We start from the raw sequence: 19,598 nt of genomic DNA, 5'->3' as shown, positions 1-19,598 counted from the left end.
TCAGAGGAACATGTTAAACTACCCCCAGGGATACAATGAGCCAAGTCCGGGCTGTGGGAGATCAGAAAACACACAATCTTGTTTCTTCAACAAATTACAAAGGTGTGTGCGTGGTAGGGGGGATGGATCCTGTGAACTAAAAACAGGCACAACTGCACTGAGATGCCACTGTGCACCTATGAAGATGGCTATGATCAAAATGACAAGTGTTGGCCAGCAAGTGGAGAAACTGAAGCCCTTGTACGCTGCTGGTAGGAATATAAAATGGGCAGCTGCTTTGGAAAATAGTCTGGCAGTTCTTCAAATGGTTAAACATAGAATTACCATATGATCTAGAAATTCTACTTTTATGTATAGACCCAAGAGAAATAAAGACCTATGTCCACACAAAAGCTTGTACACAAATGTACACAGCAACATTATCCCTATTAGCCAAAAAGTGGAAACAACCCAAATGGCCATCAACTGCCGAACAAATAAACACAATGTGGTCTATCTACACAAAGGAATATTACTCAGCAATAAAAAGGAGTGAAGTCCTGACACAGGCTACAATGTGGACGAGCCCAGAAGACATGATGCTGAGCGAACAAAGCCAACACACAGAGCATGTGATTCTATTTCCAGGAAACGTCCAAAACAGGCATATCCACAGAGACAGAAAGATTAGCGGTTACCAGGGGCAGGGGGGAGGGGGAGAAATGGGGGTGACGGTTAACTGGCACAGGGTTTCTTTTTACGGTGAGGAAGAAGTTCTACAATTGATTGTAGCATTTGCGCTACGAACATACTAAACTCCGAATATACTAAAAACTGATGAATTACATGCTTTAAAAGGGTGAATTGTATGGTATGTGAATTCTATCTCAAGAAAGCTCCCCCTCCCCAAAAAAAACCACAGACTTAAAAAAAAAATCCCAATAAACAGATATTTGGATTCTGTTCAGTTAAAAAAAAAAAAGAATGACCTTGAGGCAAGTGAAAAGGTGAACCATGGATGATGAATGCCATTGAGGAGTTATTAAACGTTATGATGTGATAAGGATACTGTGTCTTTCTCTCTTAGCCATATGTACTGAAATGTTTCCAGCTCAACCAGAAAGGTGTATGGGATTTGCTTCAGAACACGGGAGGGGGGGGGCAGGCGGAGGTGTAGACCAAACAAGATGGGCCAAGAATGGTCCATGGTGAAGGGGTAGGGCAGAGGGCTGCATGTGTCTTCACTGTACCATTCTATTTTCATACCTCTATTTTTATGTTGAAAAAAATAAACATTTTAATATATTTAAGTCTCTAACTACATTTTTTTAAAAAATCACACACATTTCCATTCTGTTCTTAAGGCAGGTTAGTTTAATTTTGTAGAAGAAATACTTTCAAACAATACAAATGACACAATTAGAACAGTGACAAAAATAGAGATGAATACTGATTATAACTTATTCCCACAACAGAAGGTTACTTATTTCCGTGGTGACAATTACATGACCAGATGAAGTGAAGACCGAATTCCCTTTTACTCATCACACTGTTTCTAAAGGACCCTGGTGGCAGACTTTGGATTGTCCAAGGCACGATTATGGGCAAACTTAAACATAAGAAAATACCCCTTAAGACGATAGGACTTCACTTTTCGGACATGTGGGATATCTTCCAGGGGGTGGGAGTCTTAACTAGTCGGAAGCTGCACAATCAAATCACGAAAGAGAAGCCAATTAGGGTGCATCGTGTCCTGCCTCCCGGGCTGGGCTCTGACGCTGTCCATGTGCCACTTCCAGCACAGCCTGCGAGCAGCACGGAGCCCGTCACCTCCCCGTCCTTCATCTGCCTGGCTTTTCCTTCCTTTCTGGCTATGGTCCCATTCAGGTGCGAAAGCAGACACAGGAGGGAGGCGGCGCAGGACCCAGCACTCCTGGAACTGACACCAAAGCTGGGGCTGCATTTGTTTCCGGTGGGGCAGAGGAGGGATTTCTTTTCTTTTCTTTTCTTTTTTAACTCTGGGGTGGGGAAGCATTCCAAACAGAAACCTGTATCTACTGGGCAGTGACATTTGCAAACCCTTGCGGGCTTTCTGTATTGGCACAGTGGGTCTCCCCGCGTTGCTACTTTGTAGGGGTTAGCAGGAAAGCTACCTCAACCCTTCCACCCACTTAGAGCTTCAAGTGGCAGTGTCTGAACAGAGGCCAGGCAACGCGGCCGGGGCTCTCCCACGTCTGGGGAGCCACGCACCTCAGAGGCGTGTGACTTGCTCTCCACACACCCCAGAGTCCAGCGGCAGCCAATCCGTCAGTCAGAAGTTTCAACAGCTGGGGACAGAGAGGGCCTGCCACCAACCTGACCCGTGCAGCAACGCTGTCTCCTGGGGGGCACTTCTGGCAAGCACTCATGTGTTTTGTCTCTCTACCTCTGTTGTGGGTACGTATGCAGGAAAATTAGCAAAAGAAAAAGGAAAAACAAAACCGAGACTAGAGGCAGAAATACATAGCAACAGTGACAAGTGTGAAAAAGCACAGAGTTTTCAGCCTTACCACCACTGACAACTTCACTGTCCGTGATAGGTCACATGTCAATGAAATGCTTTTACAACATTCATTTTTAATAAATGTGAAAAGGAAGGTGGGTTATCCAAGGGAGTGCTTACAGACGAATGAGAAGAGAGATGCTGCTGATTAAGGGGGGAGGGGCAGAAAGACCCAGGAGGAGGGTTCCGTTTTCTCTTACATTTTGTGTGACTCACCTCGTTTACTTCTCCGAGGCCTCATGAAGGAGAGTGCATTTCACATATAATAAATACGTATTAGGCGAACTATACCACCTGGCATTTTAAAAGGATGGTATAGTTTTATTACGTAAAGAATTTTTTCCTCATGAGCTAGTTCTAAGACTTCTTAAGAAATGTTGGGAAGACTCCAGTATGGGGCGAGGGCCTCTGATCGAAAGCACATGCTCTCCTGTGAGTGACTCGCCGGGTACTTGTAGCTCCCACGGAAGCTGGCTTCCTCAAAAAAGCGCCTTCAAAGGTTATCGTGTCCATGTCGTGACTGCTCTATCCATCAGCGGATCCAGTGACTCAGTGAAAACGCACCTTCCTTCTTCTCTTTTCACTTTCCTGCAGGGCAGAGCAGCAGAGCAGAAGCTCCACCACCGCCCTCCTTGTCGGTCAGGATCAGATGGGGCGGGCCGGAAAAGCAGGCGGGGCTGCCGTGGCCGGGTCAGGGTGGGCTGTGCTGCTGCCGCTGCCGGGGGCTCCGTGACCGGCCTCAGACCCGGGGTGGGCACGGAAAGGTGCACGGAAACCAGGGGCTCTGGGTGCCCAGCCCGCGCGGGAGACCGAGCTCCGCAACGCGCACCCCGCACTGACTTAGGACTGAGCCCCTAAGGCGGCATCTTAACAGCACACAAAGGGTGTGAAAGTGTGCAATATACGTGATCAATGCACACAGGAGAGAAGGGGCGAGTGACGAATTCAGCACACAGTGTTTGCGTTTCCGACGTCAGACACAAAACCGGCCCCAAAGATCCATTCTACCGCATGGCAAATACTGAAGAACTAAATTTCAGTCTTAAAATACATCTTAAAGTCAGTGTTTTCCTTCAAGGAAAAAAAAAGTACTATAAATAAATTACAATACAGTGAATTTGCCTGAACTCACTTCGTTTCTGTCTTCCAGCCTTTAAGTCAAATAAAACAGCGTAAAAACTGTACACTCTTAGCATGATAATTGATCTCTTATAAAATAACCTGTCTTCAGAGATGTCAATTTCACAACAAGGAAAAACCAAGCCCTGTTGCCGTCACTACTATAAAATATATATGTATAGATATATGTGTTTTGTTTTTATTTATTTTTTACAAAATGTGTATATTAATAGCTTTGCACAAATATTTTAAAGACAAATTTAGCTAGTCTAAGAACTTCATGAAAATAAAACAGGCAGATAAATACTTCATGTGTACAAAGCACTACATCAAACATCGTCGGCAGGCAGAGGAGGTACGTTAATCCTTGGTCTTGTAAAAAATGCTATCTTCTCCCTGCGATTGGAAAGAATTACAGGTTAGAGGCTGACAGAAATGCAGTGAAAGGTGGCAAGAGGCTCTGCCATCAATGACAGCTTTTCTTACTCAGAGAACACATTGAATTTCAATCCCCAGGAGCACCTCTGTATACAGATTCTCTGAAGTTTCTTGCCCCGGCCCCCTCTCTAAATTGTAACAGAAGTTACAAAGCCCCATGAGGGCAAGGGTTTGTCTCCAGTGCCTAGAACAGTGCCTGGTATACGCAGATGCTCAGCAAATATTTCTTTATGAATAAATGAAAATCTATACAAGGAGTTCTAAATCATAGTTGAAGGAAGACAGCTATAGTGTTTTATACTCTTTTATGATGGGGAGGTAAAAATTCAGAGTATAAAAAAATTAAGACTAGAGGTCTGGCACATATTATTTAGCCCTAAAAAGGAACACTGCACTGATTCATGCGACAACGTTGATGAACCTTAAAAATACTATCCTAAGTGAAAGAAGCCAAACACAAAAGACCACATACTGTATGACTTCTCTTATATGAAAGGTCCAGAACAGGCAAACCCATAGAGATGGAAAGGACAATGGTGGCCGCCAGGAGCTGACGAGAGGTTGGCATGGGGAGTGACTGCTTAACGGGGGTACAGGGTTTCCTTTTGGGGTGATGGAAATGTTCTGGAACTGAATAGAGATTGTGACTGTACTAAATGCCATGGAATTGTTCACTTTAAAATGGTTAATCTTATGCTTCGTGAACTTCACCTCAATTTTTTAAAAAGCCAGACACAAAAGAAAATAGATTAACTGGGGGATTTTCCTCATATAAAAAATAAAAACAGGGAAAGCTAATCTACGCTATTCAAATTCAAGATGGTGGTTATTCTGGTGTGGGAAATCTGGGGGTGCTGATAACATTTGATTCTTGCCATGTAGGGTTTATGACAATTCACTGAAATATTTCATATATAGGACGATATGCACGCTTTCCTGTATGTCTATTATGCTTCAATCAAAAGTTAACTAAAAAGGCAAAGGTGATACACATATGTATCTATATGTAGATCACTGTGCTGTTTACAAGAGCAAACATTTGGAAAGAAGCAGGGTATAAAATAGGTAAATTATATCTGTTAGATGAGGCATTACAGCCAAAACAGATAACAGATGATGTGGCAACATGGGGTATTTTAATTTAAAAAGAGCTAAATGCAAACTCGAACCCACACTGTGATTACAAGCAGCATGAAAAAAACAGTGTTTAGAAAAAAAGATCGGAAGAAAATGTGCACAATGCTAATAGCAGGGGAGATTCCTGCTTTGTCCTCGACTTCCTTGTGGGTCTGTCTCAATACTTACTTTACTCTTTATAATGACAAAGGTATGACAGTAGAAAGCAAGCGGGAGAGTGAGGCCTGGGCTTCTCCCCACCTGAACGCCTGCACTTGGATGGGCTCTTTGAGGTTCTGCCCGCGCAGCTGGCACACCCCTTTGGAGGCCTTCTTCAGCATCTTCTCAGCTGCCTGTTCTTGATGGAAGTCAAGTTTGGTCTGTCTCGTCTGCAACAGCAACGCGGGGTGAACCAGACGGCTTTGCTTCCAGTTTCAAGGAAGAGCGATGGAAGCCCCTGCCAGCTCCGGGCACCGGGAGGGCAGAAAGGCCCGCCCGCCCGCCCCCTCCCCCCGCCGGCGGGCCGGGGCCTCACCTGCCTCTCGGCCTCCCGCAGCAGGCTCCGGAAGCGCTCGTCGCGCAGCAGCCAGGCCGCGGGCTCGGCGTGGCCGCGGAGCTGGGCGTCCTCCAGGCGCTGGCGCAGCTCGCGCAGGGCGCACAGCTCCTCGTTCAGCTGCCGCTGCCGCTGCCGCGTCCGCGACGCCTGGAGGTCCAGCTCCAGGTCCAGGGACGTGCGCGCCGCCAGCGCCGCCAGGGAGGACCTGCAGGGCTGCGAGACCGCGGCCGTGAGCGCGCCCACCCCGCCCGCGCCCTGCCTGCAGCTTCTTCCCCGACTGACCGACCCCACTGGAGGGAGACACCCGCAGCGTGGCCCGACGCCAACACAACACGCACGTGGGCGACACGGGTTCAAACCTCCACTCCGGTAACGAGCCAGTGACAGCAAACTGTCCGCTGTAAGGACGACCTAGGCTTTGGCTAAAGCGCAGAGAAACAGACCCTCTCACACGGGGCAGGAGGGCGTCATCTTTCTCAAGTGCTACTTGACAATATAAACAAGAGCCACAAATGTGTGTTTTCTTTGGTTCTGAAATTTCATTTGACTTGCATCTGAAAGGCATAGCTGATGATGCGCAAAAGGTTTATGACAGAAAAAATCCTAAATACCTAACAAGAGAAGAGTGATCAAATACATTATAAGGCCAGCAGAAAACGCAGCTACTGTAAAAAGATGAAAAGTATACCGACGTGGCAAAATCTTAATGATCTACTGTATAATGGGAAAAAGCACGTTATAAACCACGCTGAGGGCTGTCTGGTTAAACACACACAGGCTGTCAAAAACGCTCCTCCCCAGGGAATTCCCTGGTAGTCCAATGGTTAGGCCTCCCCGCTTCCAGTGCTGGGGTGCGAGTTCCATCCCTGGTCGGAGAACTACAACGGCAGCCGCGCAGCGAGGCCAAACAACAACAACAACAACAACAACAACAGAACGTTCCTCCCCACATAAGCCTGAAGTAAGCAAGTCTCCCGTTTTCAAGAAGGTTCTAAGACGAGAAGAGAATTTTGTACACGGAGCTGAGAGCAGTACTTCCCACCCCATGGCAAACAACGCTGGGGAAGGCAGTTAGTGCAACCAAAGCACAAATCCACGAGCCTATCAGCGTTGTTGGGAGGACTGAATATCTGTATGCGTTTTACACACCCATAACACTATTCTGCACATATGCAGAAGTTAAATGCAAATGTAAGTGACTTAATAAACACGAACTCATTTAAAAGCTCTGCTGAATTCATAGCAGAGCTCACTGGTTCCCAACCAGGGGTGACTTGGGCCCTCAGGGGACAGTTTTGGTCGTCACAACTGGGGGAGGGGGTGATACTGGCAACTAGTGGGTCAAGGCCAGGGATGCAGCTCAACGGCCCACAGTGCACAGGACAGCCCCCAACAAAGACAGACCTAGGCCAAAATGCCAACAGCATGGCTGCTGAGAAATACTTTTGTTGCTGAGTTATGTGTTTTCTTATCATTCTCTGTCAGCGGCTACTCTAAATACAACCACCACAAGGAGATCTGGGAATTTTTTTTTCTTTCAAAGAATTCTTGCCCGGGCAAGTCAGGGAACCACTATCTTACAAACTAAAAGTAGCAAAACTGTGTAAACTGGCGTGATGTGGAGAAAAAATTCGGTGTATAGAAAGGAAAACTGTACAACAACAGTCCTATGTAGGAGAATGCTCCACGTTGAAAGACTCAAATTTTCTAAACTGTATATACGCCCTTGTCAAAAGAGAAAGAAGAATCTCTTATACAGAATGGCTGTTTATTAATTTATTATATTGTAAAATGTAAAGATCCTGTATTATCTTAGATTATGACATTATCTTAGGATATTAACAAATATTGGTAACATATTGACATTATATACACTTTTAAAAATTATATCTAAGTAAACAAGGAAATAAACATATTACCTTTCAATTAATCTTACCTAAAATATTACGTCTTCAGGTTTGTAGAAATAACTCCCAGCGTACGTATAGACGGCATATTAGTCTACGTGGCACATACCTGCTCATAGCGAAGGGTTCATCTTTCCAAAGTGTTTCGGACAAAGGGGGACTTCCGGGGCAGCGTTGAACTGTCGCTGTCACTACGATAAAGCTACACCAAAAAGACTGAGGTTCAGAAACACTTCCTCAAGAATTCAACATTCATTCTCTGTGTACTCTGAACTGGATTATTTTGTTTCTCGTGCAGGTACTCAAACAGTTATGACGTTTAGAGCTTTTACCAAGACTTTGGGTTTCGCTTACAAGAAAACCCTACACAAGAGTTTCAAGCCAAACAAAGACAAACCAAATGAGCAGAGCAACCCCCAGCCCCACCCTCCTTCAGGTCCATCAGCCGAACCAGCTGAGGTTTTCCAGGCTAATCGAGCAACACAATTTCAGTCCTATCAATGCCAACTGCCACTTGATACGGTGTGACGCTCATGAAAACCCGCACTCTCCTCAGCGCTTTTCACTTTTTATCAGTCATTCTCATTTGCTGTGTTTCTAGCTTTGGCAAGAGCTGGGAAGACTGGCGTTCCAGAAAAGAGCCTCGTTCCTGGCAGGAGGACAAGCCCACACCACTAACACCCACTCTGCCCATCAAGGGAAAAGGCCTGGCTTTAAAAAGAAAAATAAATAATGCCGACTTCACGGGAGCCGAGACGTTACGTATTTCATTTGGCGGCAGGTTTTCATTTCAGGATCAACATATATCTGTGTGAAAGCAAAGTCCTGGCCTTCACGGCCTTACTTTCCATGCCAATGAACCCCAGATATCAGGAAATGTCGCATCCCTGCGCTTACTTGCCTCCCCATCATCACAAACATATAATATAAACACAAAGAGGCCTCTAGAAGCATCGCCGGCCAGTGCGTGCCTTCGAGCAGGGCGCAAAGTCCAGTGCAGGGGCTGGAGGCCTGTCTCTGGGGAGGTGAAGGGCTCCCTCCGTCACCACCCTGTTCTCAGCAAGCAAGCTGGAGGCTGCTCCACAGGGGCTCGGCAGGAGTCTAGGATAAGGAAGGGTGGCCTTCGATCAGGCGCCTCCAGCCGCGTGAGGAAGCATCAGGCCCCACAGGGCTGCAGCCTGATGGGGCGGGAGTGCCCCGCCTGACCCTGGGCTGCCCGGGGCAGCGCGACCGGGGCACCTCGCCGCGTGGGGAGAGGAGCTGCAGGCCTCACGGATGTGGCCACCCGGGCCCCAGCCCCTGTTGCTCCCTCCTGTGAGTAAAGGCTTCCCTCCCCAAGAAAGGTGGGCTCCCTGCTCAGCTCCTGGGCAGTGACCTCTAAGTCCCTAGAACGTTCTAAGTGTCTCTGTTTACCTGGGGACCTTGGCCCGGCCACACAGTCTCTGCTGACAATGTGAGGGGGGCCCTGGGCCACCAGCTTGACCCTGGAGGGGCTGGAGACAAAGGTCAGCCACGCCGGCCACCAGCTGTGCCTCGTGACGACCCCCACAAAACCCCTGGGCACCAAGCCTCGGGTGAGCGCCCCGGGTCGGCTGTGCTCCGGGCACGCTGCCACTGCTCCGAGAGGTGAGAGCTCCCGCACAAATCCGCTGCGGGAGAAGGGCTGGAAGCTCCGCCCGGTCTCTCCGGAGCGCTGCCCGTCGCCTCTTCCCTCTGCGCGTCGGTCTGCACCCCTTCCCTGCGGCGCACCATCATCGTGGCTACGACGGCTTTTCTGAGTTCCGTGAGTCCTAGCCAATTTCTGAGCCTGAGGGTGGGCCTGGGGACCCCTCAGTGTCTCCCACGTAGGCCTGAGGGTCTGCCTCTCTCATATGATCAAACTCTGGCTTTGCCCTAATGCAGCGGCTCCTTGGCAGCCCCTTCAAGGGAAGATGCTTTCTCCAACGAGCCCCGTTAGAGGAGCGGGAGGGTCAAAGCTCTCCTCGAGCCAAACGGCGCCCCCAGTCTGCTGCGTCGTGAGCGCTTACCCTCAACAGCGCCTCGTCTCTGCTAGTCCGTGCCGTCACTGTCACACGGCCACGGCCGGCCAACCTCCAACCTGCTGTCCTGGCTCCACGGACCACAGCAGCTGGGGTCTCCCCCTCCACCTGTCTCAGAGTTCTCAACCCTGCGTGCAGGTGAGGACCAGCCGGGAGCTCCAACCCTCTGCTGCCCAGCCCCGCCCGCGACCGATGAAGAATCCTTCCAGGCAGGTGGCAAAGGACTCCCGACTTACTCTGCAGACGTACTGGCTTTGTGCTCCGGGCGAGAAAGTCTGGGAACGCACAATGGTGCTGCTCCGCGTGAAGGGCGAGCCGCGGGCCCTGCGGCCGGGCCTCTCCTTCGGCAGACTCGCCACCTCTTCCGGGAAGAGATCTTCTGTGTTGGTTTCCTTATCAACCTAGATAGTAATTTATTGTTTACCACGACTCTTTCTAGAACACAAGCATTAAATTAGCGTAGTCACCAAACAACCTTGCCATTTCCACTGGAGGTCTAAGTGGCATTTCACACTTAACACGTCCAAAATGGAATTTCTGATATTCCCTCTGCCAAGGATCTCTACTTTCCCATTTGTTCCAGCAAAAAAAGTGTTCGTGTCATTCTGGACCCAGCTCTCTTTCATACACCCTATATCTGGTCCAAGATTAAATCCTGTTGGCTCTGTGTTCGAGATTAAGCATGTTTTGACCTCCTATCACCAACCCTCCATCTGGGTCACCATCGTCTTGTGCCTGATTAGTGCAGGAGGCTTCTCACCCGTCTCCGGGATTCCACGCCTCCCTCCTCCCTTCAAACCCTTCTCAACACAGCACCAGGGACATCCTGGTAAAAACTGAAGTCAGACCCAGCAATTCCACTCCTAGGTGTATACCGAAAAGACCTGAAAACAGGTGTTCAAACAAATACTTGCACACAAATGTTCATAGCAGCCTTATTCAAACAGCCACAAGGTGGAAGTAGTCCAAACATCCACGGGCGGATGAGCAGATAAACAAAACGTGGCATACTCATGCAAGCGATGAGAAGGAGGGAAGTGCTGGTAGATACTACAATCTGATGTACCTTGAAAACAGTAGGCTGAGTTAGAGGCCAGTCACAAGAGGCCACATGCTGTATGAGCCATTCATTCATTCATTTTTATTGAAGCATAACTGACTTACTATGTTATATTAGCTTCAGGTGTTCAACATACTGATTCCATATTTTAATACATTACAAAATGATCACCATGATAAGTCTAGTTTCCGTCTGTCACCATACAGAGTCAACACAATATTATTGGCCTTATACCCTATGCTGTACATTACATCCCCGTGACTTACTTATTTTATAACTGGAAGTTTGTACCTCTTAATCTCCATCACTTATTTCCCTCATCCCCACCCACTCAACCCCCCGGCAACCACCAGTTTTGTTCTCTGTATCTATGAGTCTGTTTCTGTTTTGTTATGGTTGTTCATTTGTTTTGTTTTGTTTTTAATTCTACATATAAGCGAAATCATGCAGTATTTCTCTTTCTCCGACTTATTTCGCATAATACCCTCTAGGTCCATCTGGGCTATTGTAAATGGCAAGATTTCCTTCTTCTTTATGGCCAGTATTTCACTGCATATTATGTATATACATATGTATGTATATATATGTGTGTCTGTGTGTATACATATATACACACATATATACCCCATCTTCTTTACCCATTCATCTATTGACAATGGACACTTAGGTTGTTTCCATATCTTGGCTATTGTAAATAATGCTGTAATAAGTACAGGGGTGCATGTATCTTTTCTAACTAGCGTTTTTGCTTTCTTCAGAAAAATACCCAGAAGTGGAACTGCAAGATGGTGTGGCAGTTCAACTTTTAACTTTCTGAAGAACCTGCTTACTGTTTTCCACAGTGGTGACACCAATTTACATTCCCACCAACAGTGCACAAGGGTTCCCTTTTCGCTACATCCTCTCCAATGTTTGTTATTTGCTGTCTTTTTGATGATAGCCATTCTGACAAGTATGAGGTGATACCTCATTGTGGTTCTGATGTGCATTTCCCTAATGATTAGTGACACTGAGCATCTTTTCATGTGTCTGTTGGCCATCTGAATGTCTTCTTTGGAAAAATGTCTACTCAAGTCCTCTGCCTAGTTTTTAATCAGGTTGGTTGTTTTTTTGATGTTGAGTTGTCCGAGTTCTCTGTATATTTTGGTATTAACCCCTCGTCGGATATAACATTTGCAACTATCTTCTCCCATTCAGCAGGCTGCATTTCTGTTTTGTTGATAGTTTCCTTCACTGTGCAACAGCGTTTTAATTTGATAAAGTCTCATTTGCTTTTTGTTTGTTTGTTTGCTTCCCTTGCCTGAGGAGAGATATCCTAAAATACATTGCTAAGACTGATGTCCAACAGCATACCTACCGAAGCTTCCTTCTAGGAGTTTTATGGTTTCAGATCTTACATTTAAGTCTTTAAACATTTTAAAATGGAATGAGAAAGTAGTCCAGTTTGATTCTTTTGTATGTAGCTGTCCAGTTTTCTCAACACCATTTCATGAAGAGGCTGTCTTTTCCCCTCTGTATTTTCTTGCGTCCTTCATCATAGATTAGTTGATTATATAAGTGTGGGTTTATTTCTGGGCTCTCTACTCTGTTCCACTGACCCATGTGTCTTTTTTTGTGTGCCAGTAGCATGCTGCTTTGATTACTGTAGCTTTGTAGTACAGTTTGAAATCAGGGAGCATGATACCTCCAGCTCTATTCTTCTTCCTCAAGGTTGTTTTGGCTATTGGGGGTCTTTTGTGTTTCCATACAGTTTTTGGATTATTTTTTCTAGTTCTGTGAAAAATGCCGTTGGTATTTTGATAGGGATTGCATTCAATCTGTGGATTGGCTTGGGTAGTATGGTCATTTTAACATGAATTCTTCCAATCCATGAGCATGGTGTATCTTTCCATTTGTTTGTGTTGTCTTCAATTTCTGTCATCAATGACTTAACACTTTTCTGAGTACAGGTCTTTTACCTCCTTGGTTAGATTTCTTCCTGGGTATTTTATTCTTTTGGATGCAGCTGTAAACTGAATTATTTTCTTAATTTCTCTTTCTGATAGTTCATTGTTAGTTGTATAGAACTGCAGACGATTTCCATAGATTAATTTTATATCCCTTAACTTTAAATATTGCCACTTTACCGAATTCACTGATGAGGTCTAGTAGATTTTTGGTCACGTCTTTAGGATTTTCTATGTATAGTATCATGTCACCTGCAAACAGTGACTGTTTTACTTCTTCCTTTCCAATTTGGATTCCTTTTACTTCTTTCTCTTGTCTGATTGCTGTGGCTAGGGCTTCCAATACTATGTTGAATAAAAGTGGCGAGAGTGGGCCTTGCTCCTGATCTTAGAGGAAATGCTTTCAGCTTTTCACCACTGAATATGATGATAGCTGTGGGCTTATCATATATGGCCATATATGGTCAAGTTATGTTCCCTCTATACCAACTTTCTGGAGACCTTTTATCATAAATGGATGCGGAATTTGGTCAAAAGCTTTTTCTGCATCTACTGACATGATCTTGATTTTTATTCTTCAATTTGCTAACATGGTGTATATCTCTTGGATTGATTTGTGGATACTGAACAATCCTTGCATCCCTGGGATAAATCCCACTTGAGCATGGTTTATGATCCTTTTAATATATTGTTGGATTTGGTTTGCTAGTATTTTGTTGAGCATTTTTGCATCTAGGTTCGTGAGTGATATTGGCCTGTCGCTTTATTTTTTTGTGGTGTCTTTGGTTTTGGTCGGGGTGATGGTGGCCTCATAGAATGAGTTCAGAAGCACTCCTTCCTCTTCAATTTTTGGGAATAGTTTGAGAAGGATGAGTGTTAACTCTTCTTTAAATGTTTGGTAGAATTCACCTGTGAAGCTATCTGATCCTGAACTTTTGTTTGTTGGGAGGTTTTAAATTACTGATTCAGTTTCATTACTGATAATCGGTCTGTTCATATTTTGTATTTCTTTCTGATTCAGTTTTGGGAAATTGTATGTTTCTAGGAATTCATCCATTTCTTCTAGGTTATCCAGTTTACTGGCATACGACTGTTCATAGTAATCTCTTATGATCCTTTGTATTTCTGTGGTGTCAGTTGTAACTTCTTTTTTCGTTTCTTTTTTTTCTTTTTTTTGCTGTGCCATGTAGTCTGTGAGTCTTAACCACTGGACCACCAGGGAAGTCCCCTCTTTTTTTCATTTCTGATTTTATTTATTTAGGCTCTCTTTTTTTCTTGAGTCTAAAGGTTTACCAATTTTGTTTATCTTTTCAAAGAACTACTTCTTAGTTTCACTGATATTTTCTACTGTTCTTTTTAGTCTCTTTCATTAATTTCTGCTCTGTTCTTTCTTTCTTTCCTTCTACTAACTTTGGATCTTATTTGTTCTTCTTTTTCTAGTTCCTTTAGGTATTAAAAAAAAAAAAAAAACAACTCCCAAATGCAGATTTTCGACTGTGAGGTGGGTCAGCACCCTTAACCCCTGTGTTGTTCAAGGGTCAACTGAAGTCGTACTTTTGGTACACCTGTGGGTGGAGGTGAGCTCTTCCCTACTCTGTCATCTTGGCTACGATCCCCTGGAGTCTGATCTTTTAAACCCTGGATGATTCCATTTACACAAAACATCCAGAATTGGCAAATCCATAGAAACAAAGCAGATTGGTGGTTGCCAGGGGTCGGGAAGAGATAAGGGAGAGTGAATGCTAATGGTTATGGGGTTTTACTTTGGGGTGAAAGAAACGTCTTGGTACCAGAGAGAAGTGGTGGTTGCACAACATTGTAAATGTATTCAAAGTCACTGAAATGTCCACTTTGAAAGGGTTCATTTTATGAGAATTTCATGTCAATAAGTTATTCTAGGAAAAAATTTAAAAAGTGAGTCAGATCACATCACCCCTGGGTTCAAAACTATCCACCAGTTTTCCAATGCTCTCAAGAGAAAAAGCAAGAGTCCTGAGTAGGCCCTGTATGATGTGGCCCCTTGACTCCCTCTGTCCTCAGCTCTGATGCCTCCTTACCCCGACCCCACCTGCACTTGCAGCTCCCTGCACCTGAATGCCCATCCCCAGCCCCACACAAGGCTCCCAGTCTCCTTCCTTAAGGACTTTGCTCAAAAACTGCCTTCTCAGTGAGACTTCTATGACCTTTCATTTCTATTATAAAAAATACATAAAATTAACCATCGTGGACTTCCCTGGTGGTGCAGTGGTTAAGAATCCACCCGCCAATGCAGGGGACACAGATTTGAGCCCTGGTCCGGGAAGATCCCACATGCCGCGGAGCAACTAAGCCCGTGCGCCACAACTACCGAGCCTGCACTCTAGAGACCGCGTGCCACAAGGACTGAAGCCCGCGCGCCTAGAGCCCGTGCTCCGCAACAAGAGAAACCACCGCAATGAGAAGCCCGCACACCGCAATGAAGAGTAGCGCCCGCTCCCTGCAGCTAGAGAAAACCCGCGCGCAGCAACGAAGACGCAACGCAGCCAAAAAAAAAAAAAAAGTACAAGGACAAAGGATGAAGAGATGAAGTCACAGGGCCAACGGAAGTAGAGATTTCTGCTGGGCCACAGCCAGACAGCAGTCCCAGGGCTGGTCTGAGGTGGGCACACACAGAACGCTGCATCTGGGCACACGCCCTGGAGAGTGCATGAAGGCCCGAGTACTTCTTTAGCAGCCTCCGAATGTGGAGGAACTGTCTCATTTTCGACAATTAAGTATATTCTGAGAACAAGCCAAATGCCTGGGAAAGACTACTCTGCCAGTTTCCATGACATTTCAAGGACCCAGGGCAAAAGCACGCAGAACGAGCGAGCGAGCGGGCGTGCGGGCCTCCTCTTGCCCTGGCGGGTCCTAAGCCGAGGGCTCACTAGGCCACAGCAGAGCCAGCCGGCTTCCGTGCGGCTTCCTCCCTGAACTCGAGACCTTTGCTCCCCGGCCCCGGGGCACCCACCGGACCCATCAGGACGTACGTGCAGCCGTGGGAGCGGCAGCCGCTTGGGGTCCTCGCTCGCGAGGTCCTTCCCCGTCCCCGGGGCACCCGTGCGGCGGCAGGGACGCCGCGCCCGGCGGGTCTTCGTCCCCCAAGGCGGAGGCCTGAGCGCGCAGCCTGTCCAGGGCGCCCAGGCCCGCCACCTCGAAGGCGTCCCCGAGCTGGGCCAGGGGCGAGTCTCGCGAGGCTGGGAGGAAGGGCGTGTCCAAGGGCGAGCTGGGCGGGGACAGCGAGGACAGGGAGGAGCGCGAGGACAGGGACGCCAGGGACTGCGGCGTGTCCAGGGAGCGCCTCTGTTTGTGCAGGCCCGCGGGGCCCGGGGCGTCCGCCAAGGGGGCGTCCCGGCCCAGGGAGTCGAAGGAGACGAGGTCGAAGCGCAGGAGCGGGCCGCCCTCGGCGTCGGGCTTCTCGTACTGCGGGAGGCCGTAGATGTCGGTGAAGCTGATGGAGCTCAGGGAGCCCCGGCTGGAGGCCAGGGAGCCGCGGCTGGAGGCCAGGGAGCCGCGACTGCTCCCCGAGGAGACGGTCAGGGTGCTGGCGGACAGGCTGAAACGAGAAGAGCAGCCTGGAGCCCGCGGCTGGAGCCTGCTCGTCCCCACCGCGAGCCGAGCCTCCGGTCTGCTCCACGAGGAGCAAAACTGCCTCGGGCCCCGTTCACCCGGCGCCTCTTCAACACCTCGGAGCGTTTTAAGACACCCCTCCACCCCCGCCCCTTCCTGAATATTTCCTTTGTTTCTTTGATTGTCAGTAGAGAGCAGTAGTTAACGTCAAGGGCTCTTGCGAAGAGCTCTTGCTCGAGTTCAAGTTCCAGCTCAAACTCAAGACTAGCTGAATGCATTTGATTTGGTCACGGGCTTTGCCCTTTCCCAGCCTCCCACCTTCTCACCCGGCGCTGGGATGATAGCGGTTCCTGCCTCAAGGCACTGTCAGGAGGAGAACTGAGAAAATAATACACAGAAAGCCCTTAACACTACACTTCACGATACGATACGGTAAGTGCTTGAAAACTGGAGCTCTTACTGAGCATCCAAATCGGATTTTAAAGATATTCAGGCCTTTAAAAAATAATTAAAAGGGTATGTGTGCATCTATGTAGATGGATATATACACTCCTGATGCTGTGAGTTACAAAATCCTTCGATAAATGATTCATTACTCTGAAGTCACACTTGCTTCTCATATTCCTTGGATCATATATGAGCAGCTCCTCTTAAAAATATCGTGTAGCCACACTTTCCTGTCCAGTGTTTACAACCACTGCAGGTTCTAAGTTCTGGGAGAGAAAGCCAAGCTAAAGGGAACTGTGAAGTTCACGGCCACGTCGTTATAAGATGATAATAAGTTACCCACCTTTGTAACTGGGACTGGAGATAGGACGTTAGGCGGGTGGCTTCTTCCAGCTGCATCAGGAGACAGTTTCTTTTTTCCTGAAGTAGAATCCTGTAGGTACAAAAACAGTCCACTGGTGGATTTCAAAGGTGCCAAGTATATTTTCCTAATAAGAAATTCAACTGTAAATTCCCCCAAACTGATTGAGGTGTCAATGACTAAATTCTAAAAAAGCACATCCAAGGTCATAAACACCAAGATAACAGACTGTTTTTGTCTTGCTTAAAAATGTACCACTGGCCGCCTGAACAGTGCCTGATACACTGTAGAAGTTCAGCACATGGGTGGATAGGCGGATGAATGGATGGATGAACGCATGCGTGGATGGATGGGTGGAAAGATGGATGGATAAGTCAATGGGTGGGTGGCTAGATGGACTGACGGATGCAGGGGTGGGAGGAAGGACAGGCAGACGGACAGGTGAACAGGTGGACTGGACGGACAGACAGCAGACAGGCAGACGGGCACACAGATGGTGGTTGAGGTGTGTGGGAGGAGGGGTGTGGGTGGATGAACAGATGGATGGGAGACTAGACTAGAATATGGATACAAATGCACAGCATGCAGTAATCTACTGGAGTTCCTTGGAACAAATCAGATTCCCTCATTCTAAGCCCCCTTCCAGGCAAAACTACATGCAATTCTAAAATCTACCGAATTAAAAGATGAAACACAAATAAGAGCAGCTGAGAGAGGATTAACCAAGATGGCCGAGTAGAAGGACGTGCTCTCACTCCCTCTTGCGAGAGCACCAGAATCACAACTGGCTGCTGGACAATCATTGACAGGAAGACCCTGGACTTCACCAAGGAGGATACCCCACGTCCAAGGACAGAGGAGAAGCCACAGTGAGACGGTAGGAGGGGCACAATCAGAGTAAAATCTAATCCCATAACTGCTGGGTGGGTGACTCACAGACTGGCGAACACTTATACCACAGAAGTCCACCCACTGGAGTGAAGGTTCTGAGCCCCACGTCAGGCTTCCCAACCTGGGGGTCCGGCAATGGGAGGAGGAATTCCTAGAGAATCAGACTTTGAAGCCTAGTGGGAATTGATTGCAGGACTTCGACAGGACTGGGGGAAACAGAGACTCCACTCTTGGAGGGCACACACAAAGTAGTGTGCGCATCGGGACCCAGGGGAAGGAGCGGTGACCCTGAGGGAGACTGAACCAGACCTACCTGCTGGTGTTGGGGGGGGTCTCCTGCAGAGGCGGGGGGTGGCTCTGTTTCACTGTGGGGACAAGGACTCTGGCAGCGGAGGTTCTGGGAAGTGCTCCTTGGCGTGAGCCCTCCCACAGTCTGCCATTAACCCCACCAAGGAGCCCAGGAAGGCTCCAGTGTTGGGTTGCCTCAGGCAAAACAACCAACAGGGAGGGAACCCAGCCCCACCCATCAACAGTCAAGTGGATTAAAGTTTTACTGAGCTCTGACCGCCACAGCAACAGTCAGCTCTACCCACCACCAGAGCCTCCCATCAAGCCTCTTAGATAGCCTCAACCACCAGAGGGCAGACAGCAGAAGCAAGAAAAACTACAATCCTGCAGCCTGTGGACCAAAAACCACAGTTACAGAAAGATAGACAAGATGAAAAGGCAGAGGGCTATGTACCAGATGAAGGAACAAGAAAAAACCCCAGAAAAACAACTAAATGAAGTGGAGATAGGCAACCTTCCAGAAAAAGAATTCAGAATAATGATAGTGAAGTTGATCCAGGACCTCGGAATAAGAATGGAGGCAAAGATTGATTAACAAAGACCTAGAAGAATTAAAGAACAAACAAACAGAGATGAACAATACAATAACTGAAATGAAAACTACACTAGAAGGAATCAATAGCAGAATAACTGAGGCAGAAGAACGGATAAGTGACCTGGAAGACAGAATGGTGGAATTCACTGCTGCGGAACAGACTAAAGAAAAAAGAATGAAAAGAAATGAAGACAGCCTAAGAGACCTCTGGGACAACATTAAATGCAACAACATTCGCATTATAGGGGTCCCAGAAGGTGACGAGAGAGAGAAAGGACCAGAGAAAATATTTGAAGAGATTATAGTCGAAAACTTCCCTAACATGGGAAAGGAAATAGCCACCCAAGTCCAGGAAGCGCAGAGAGTCCCATACAGGATAAACCCAAGGAGAAACACGCCGAGACACATAGTAATCAAAGTGGCAAAAATCAAAGACAAAGAAAAATTATTGAAAGCAGCAAGGGAAAAACGACAAATAACATACAAGGGAACTCCCATAAGGTTAACAGCTGATTTCTCAGCAGAAACTCTGCAAGCCAGAAGGGAGTGGCATGATATACTTAAAGTGATGAAAGGGAAGAACCTACAACCAAGATTACTCTACCCGGCAAGGATCTCATTGAGGTTTGATGGAGAAATCAAAAGCTTTACAGACAAGCAAAAGCTACGAGAATTCAGCACCACCAAACCAGCTCTACAACAAATGCTAAAGGAACTTCTCTAAGT

At 47.2% G+C, this 19,598-nt stretch overlaps 2 protein-coding genes across 2 annotated transcripts; both read right to left on the bottom strand.

The window, feature by feature from the left end:
* Positions 1-1,330: 1,330 nt before the first annotated feature.
* On the bottom strand, positions 1,331-9,412 carry LOC309652706 (protein WWC3-like; the record flags this gene model as incomplete). The annotated part of the gene is made up of 4 exons (XM_082446742.1): positions 1,331-4,036; positions 5,456-5,583; positions 5,730-6,161; positions 9,227-9,412. The coding sequence occupies 4 exons, from the start codon at positions 9,410-9,412 to the stop codon at positions 3,970-3,972; spliced, it is 813 nt and encodes a 270-aa protein (XP_082302868.1). The 3' UTR covers positions 1,331-3,969.
* Positions 9,413-15,197: 5,785 nt separating this feature from the next.
* LOC309652950 (protein WWC3-like) lies at positions 15,198-17,211 on the bottom strand. The gene is made up of 2 exons (XM_082447310.1): positions 17,081-17,211; positions 15,198-16,276 (listed from the first exon to the last, which is right to left on the bottom strand). Exons 1-2 carry the CDS (start codon positions 17,134-17,136, stop codon positions 15,700-15,702), a joined length of 633 nt encoding a protein of 210 aa, XP_082303436.1. The 5' UTR covers positions 17,137-17,211; the 3' UTR covers positions 15,198-15,699.
* Positions 17,212-19,598: the final 2,387 nt, after the last annotated feature.

Source organism: Balaenoptera physalus (assembly GCF_965194825.1).
Source record: "Balaenoptera physalus genome assembly, chromosome: X".
NCBI lineage: Eukaryota > Metazoa > Chordata > Mammalia > Artiodactyla > Balaenopteridae > Balaenoptera > Balaenoptera physalus.
The sequence above is the reverse complement of the archived record's forward strand: the minus strand, read 5'-3'. Positions and strand labels throughout refer to the sequence as shown.

What these genes read in the sequence shown, in the direction of transcription:
- LOC309652950 (XM_082447310.1), bottom strand. Translation starts at nt 17,136, where the DNA reads ATGCAGCTGGAAGAAGCCACCCGCCTAACGTCCTATCTCCAGTCCCAG. An exon ending in CTCCAGTCCCAGTTACAAAG is followed by an intron (nt 16,277 to 17,080) that starts GTGGGTAACTTA and finishes TTCTCGTTTCAG; the next exon opens with CCTGTCCGCCAGCACCCTGA.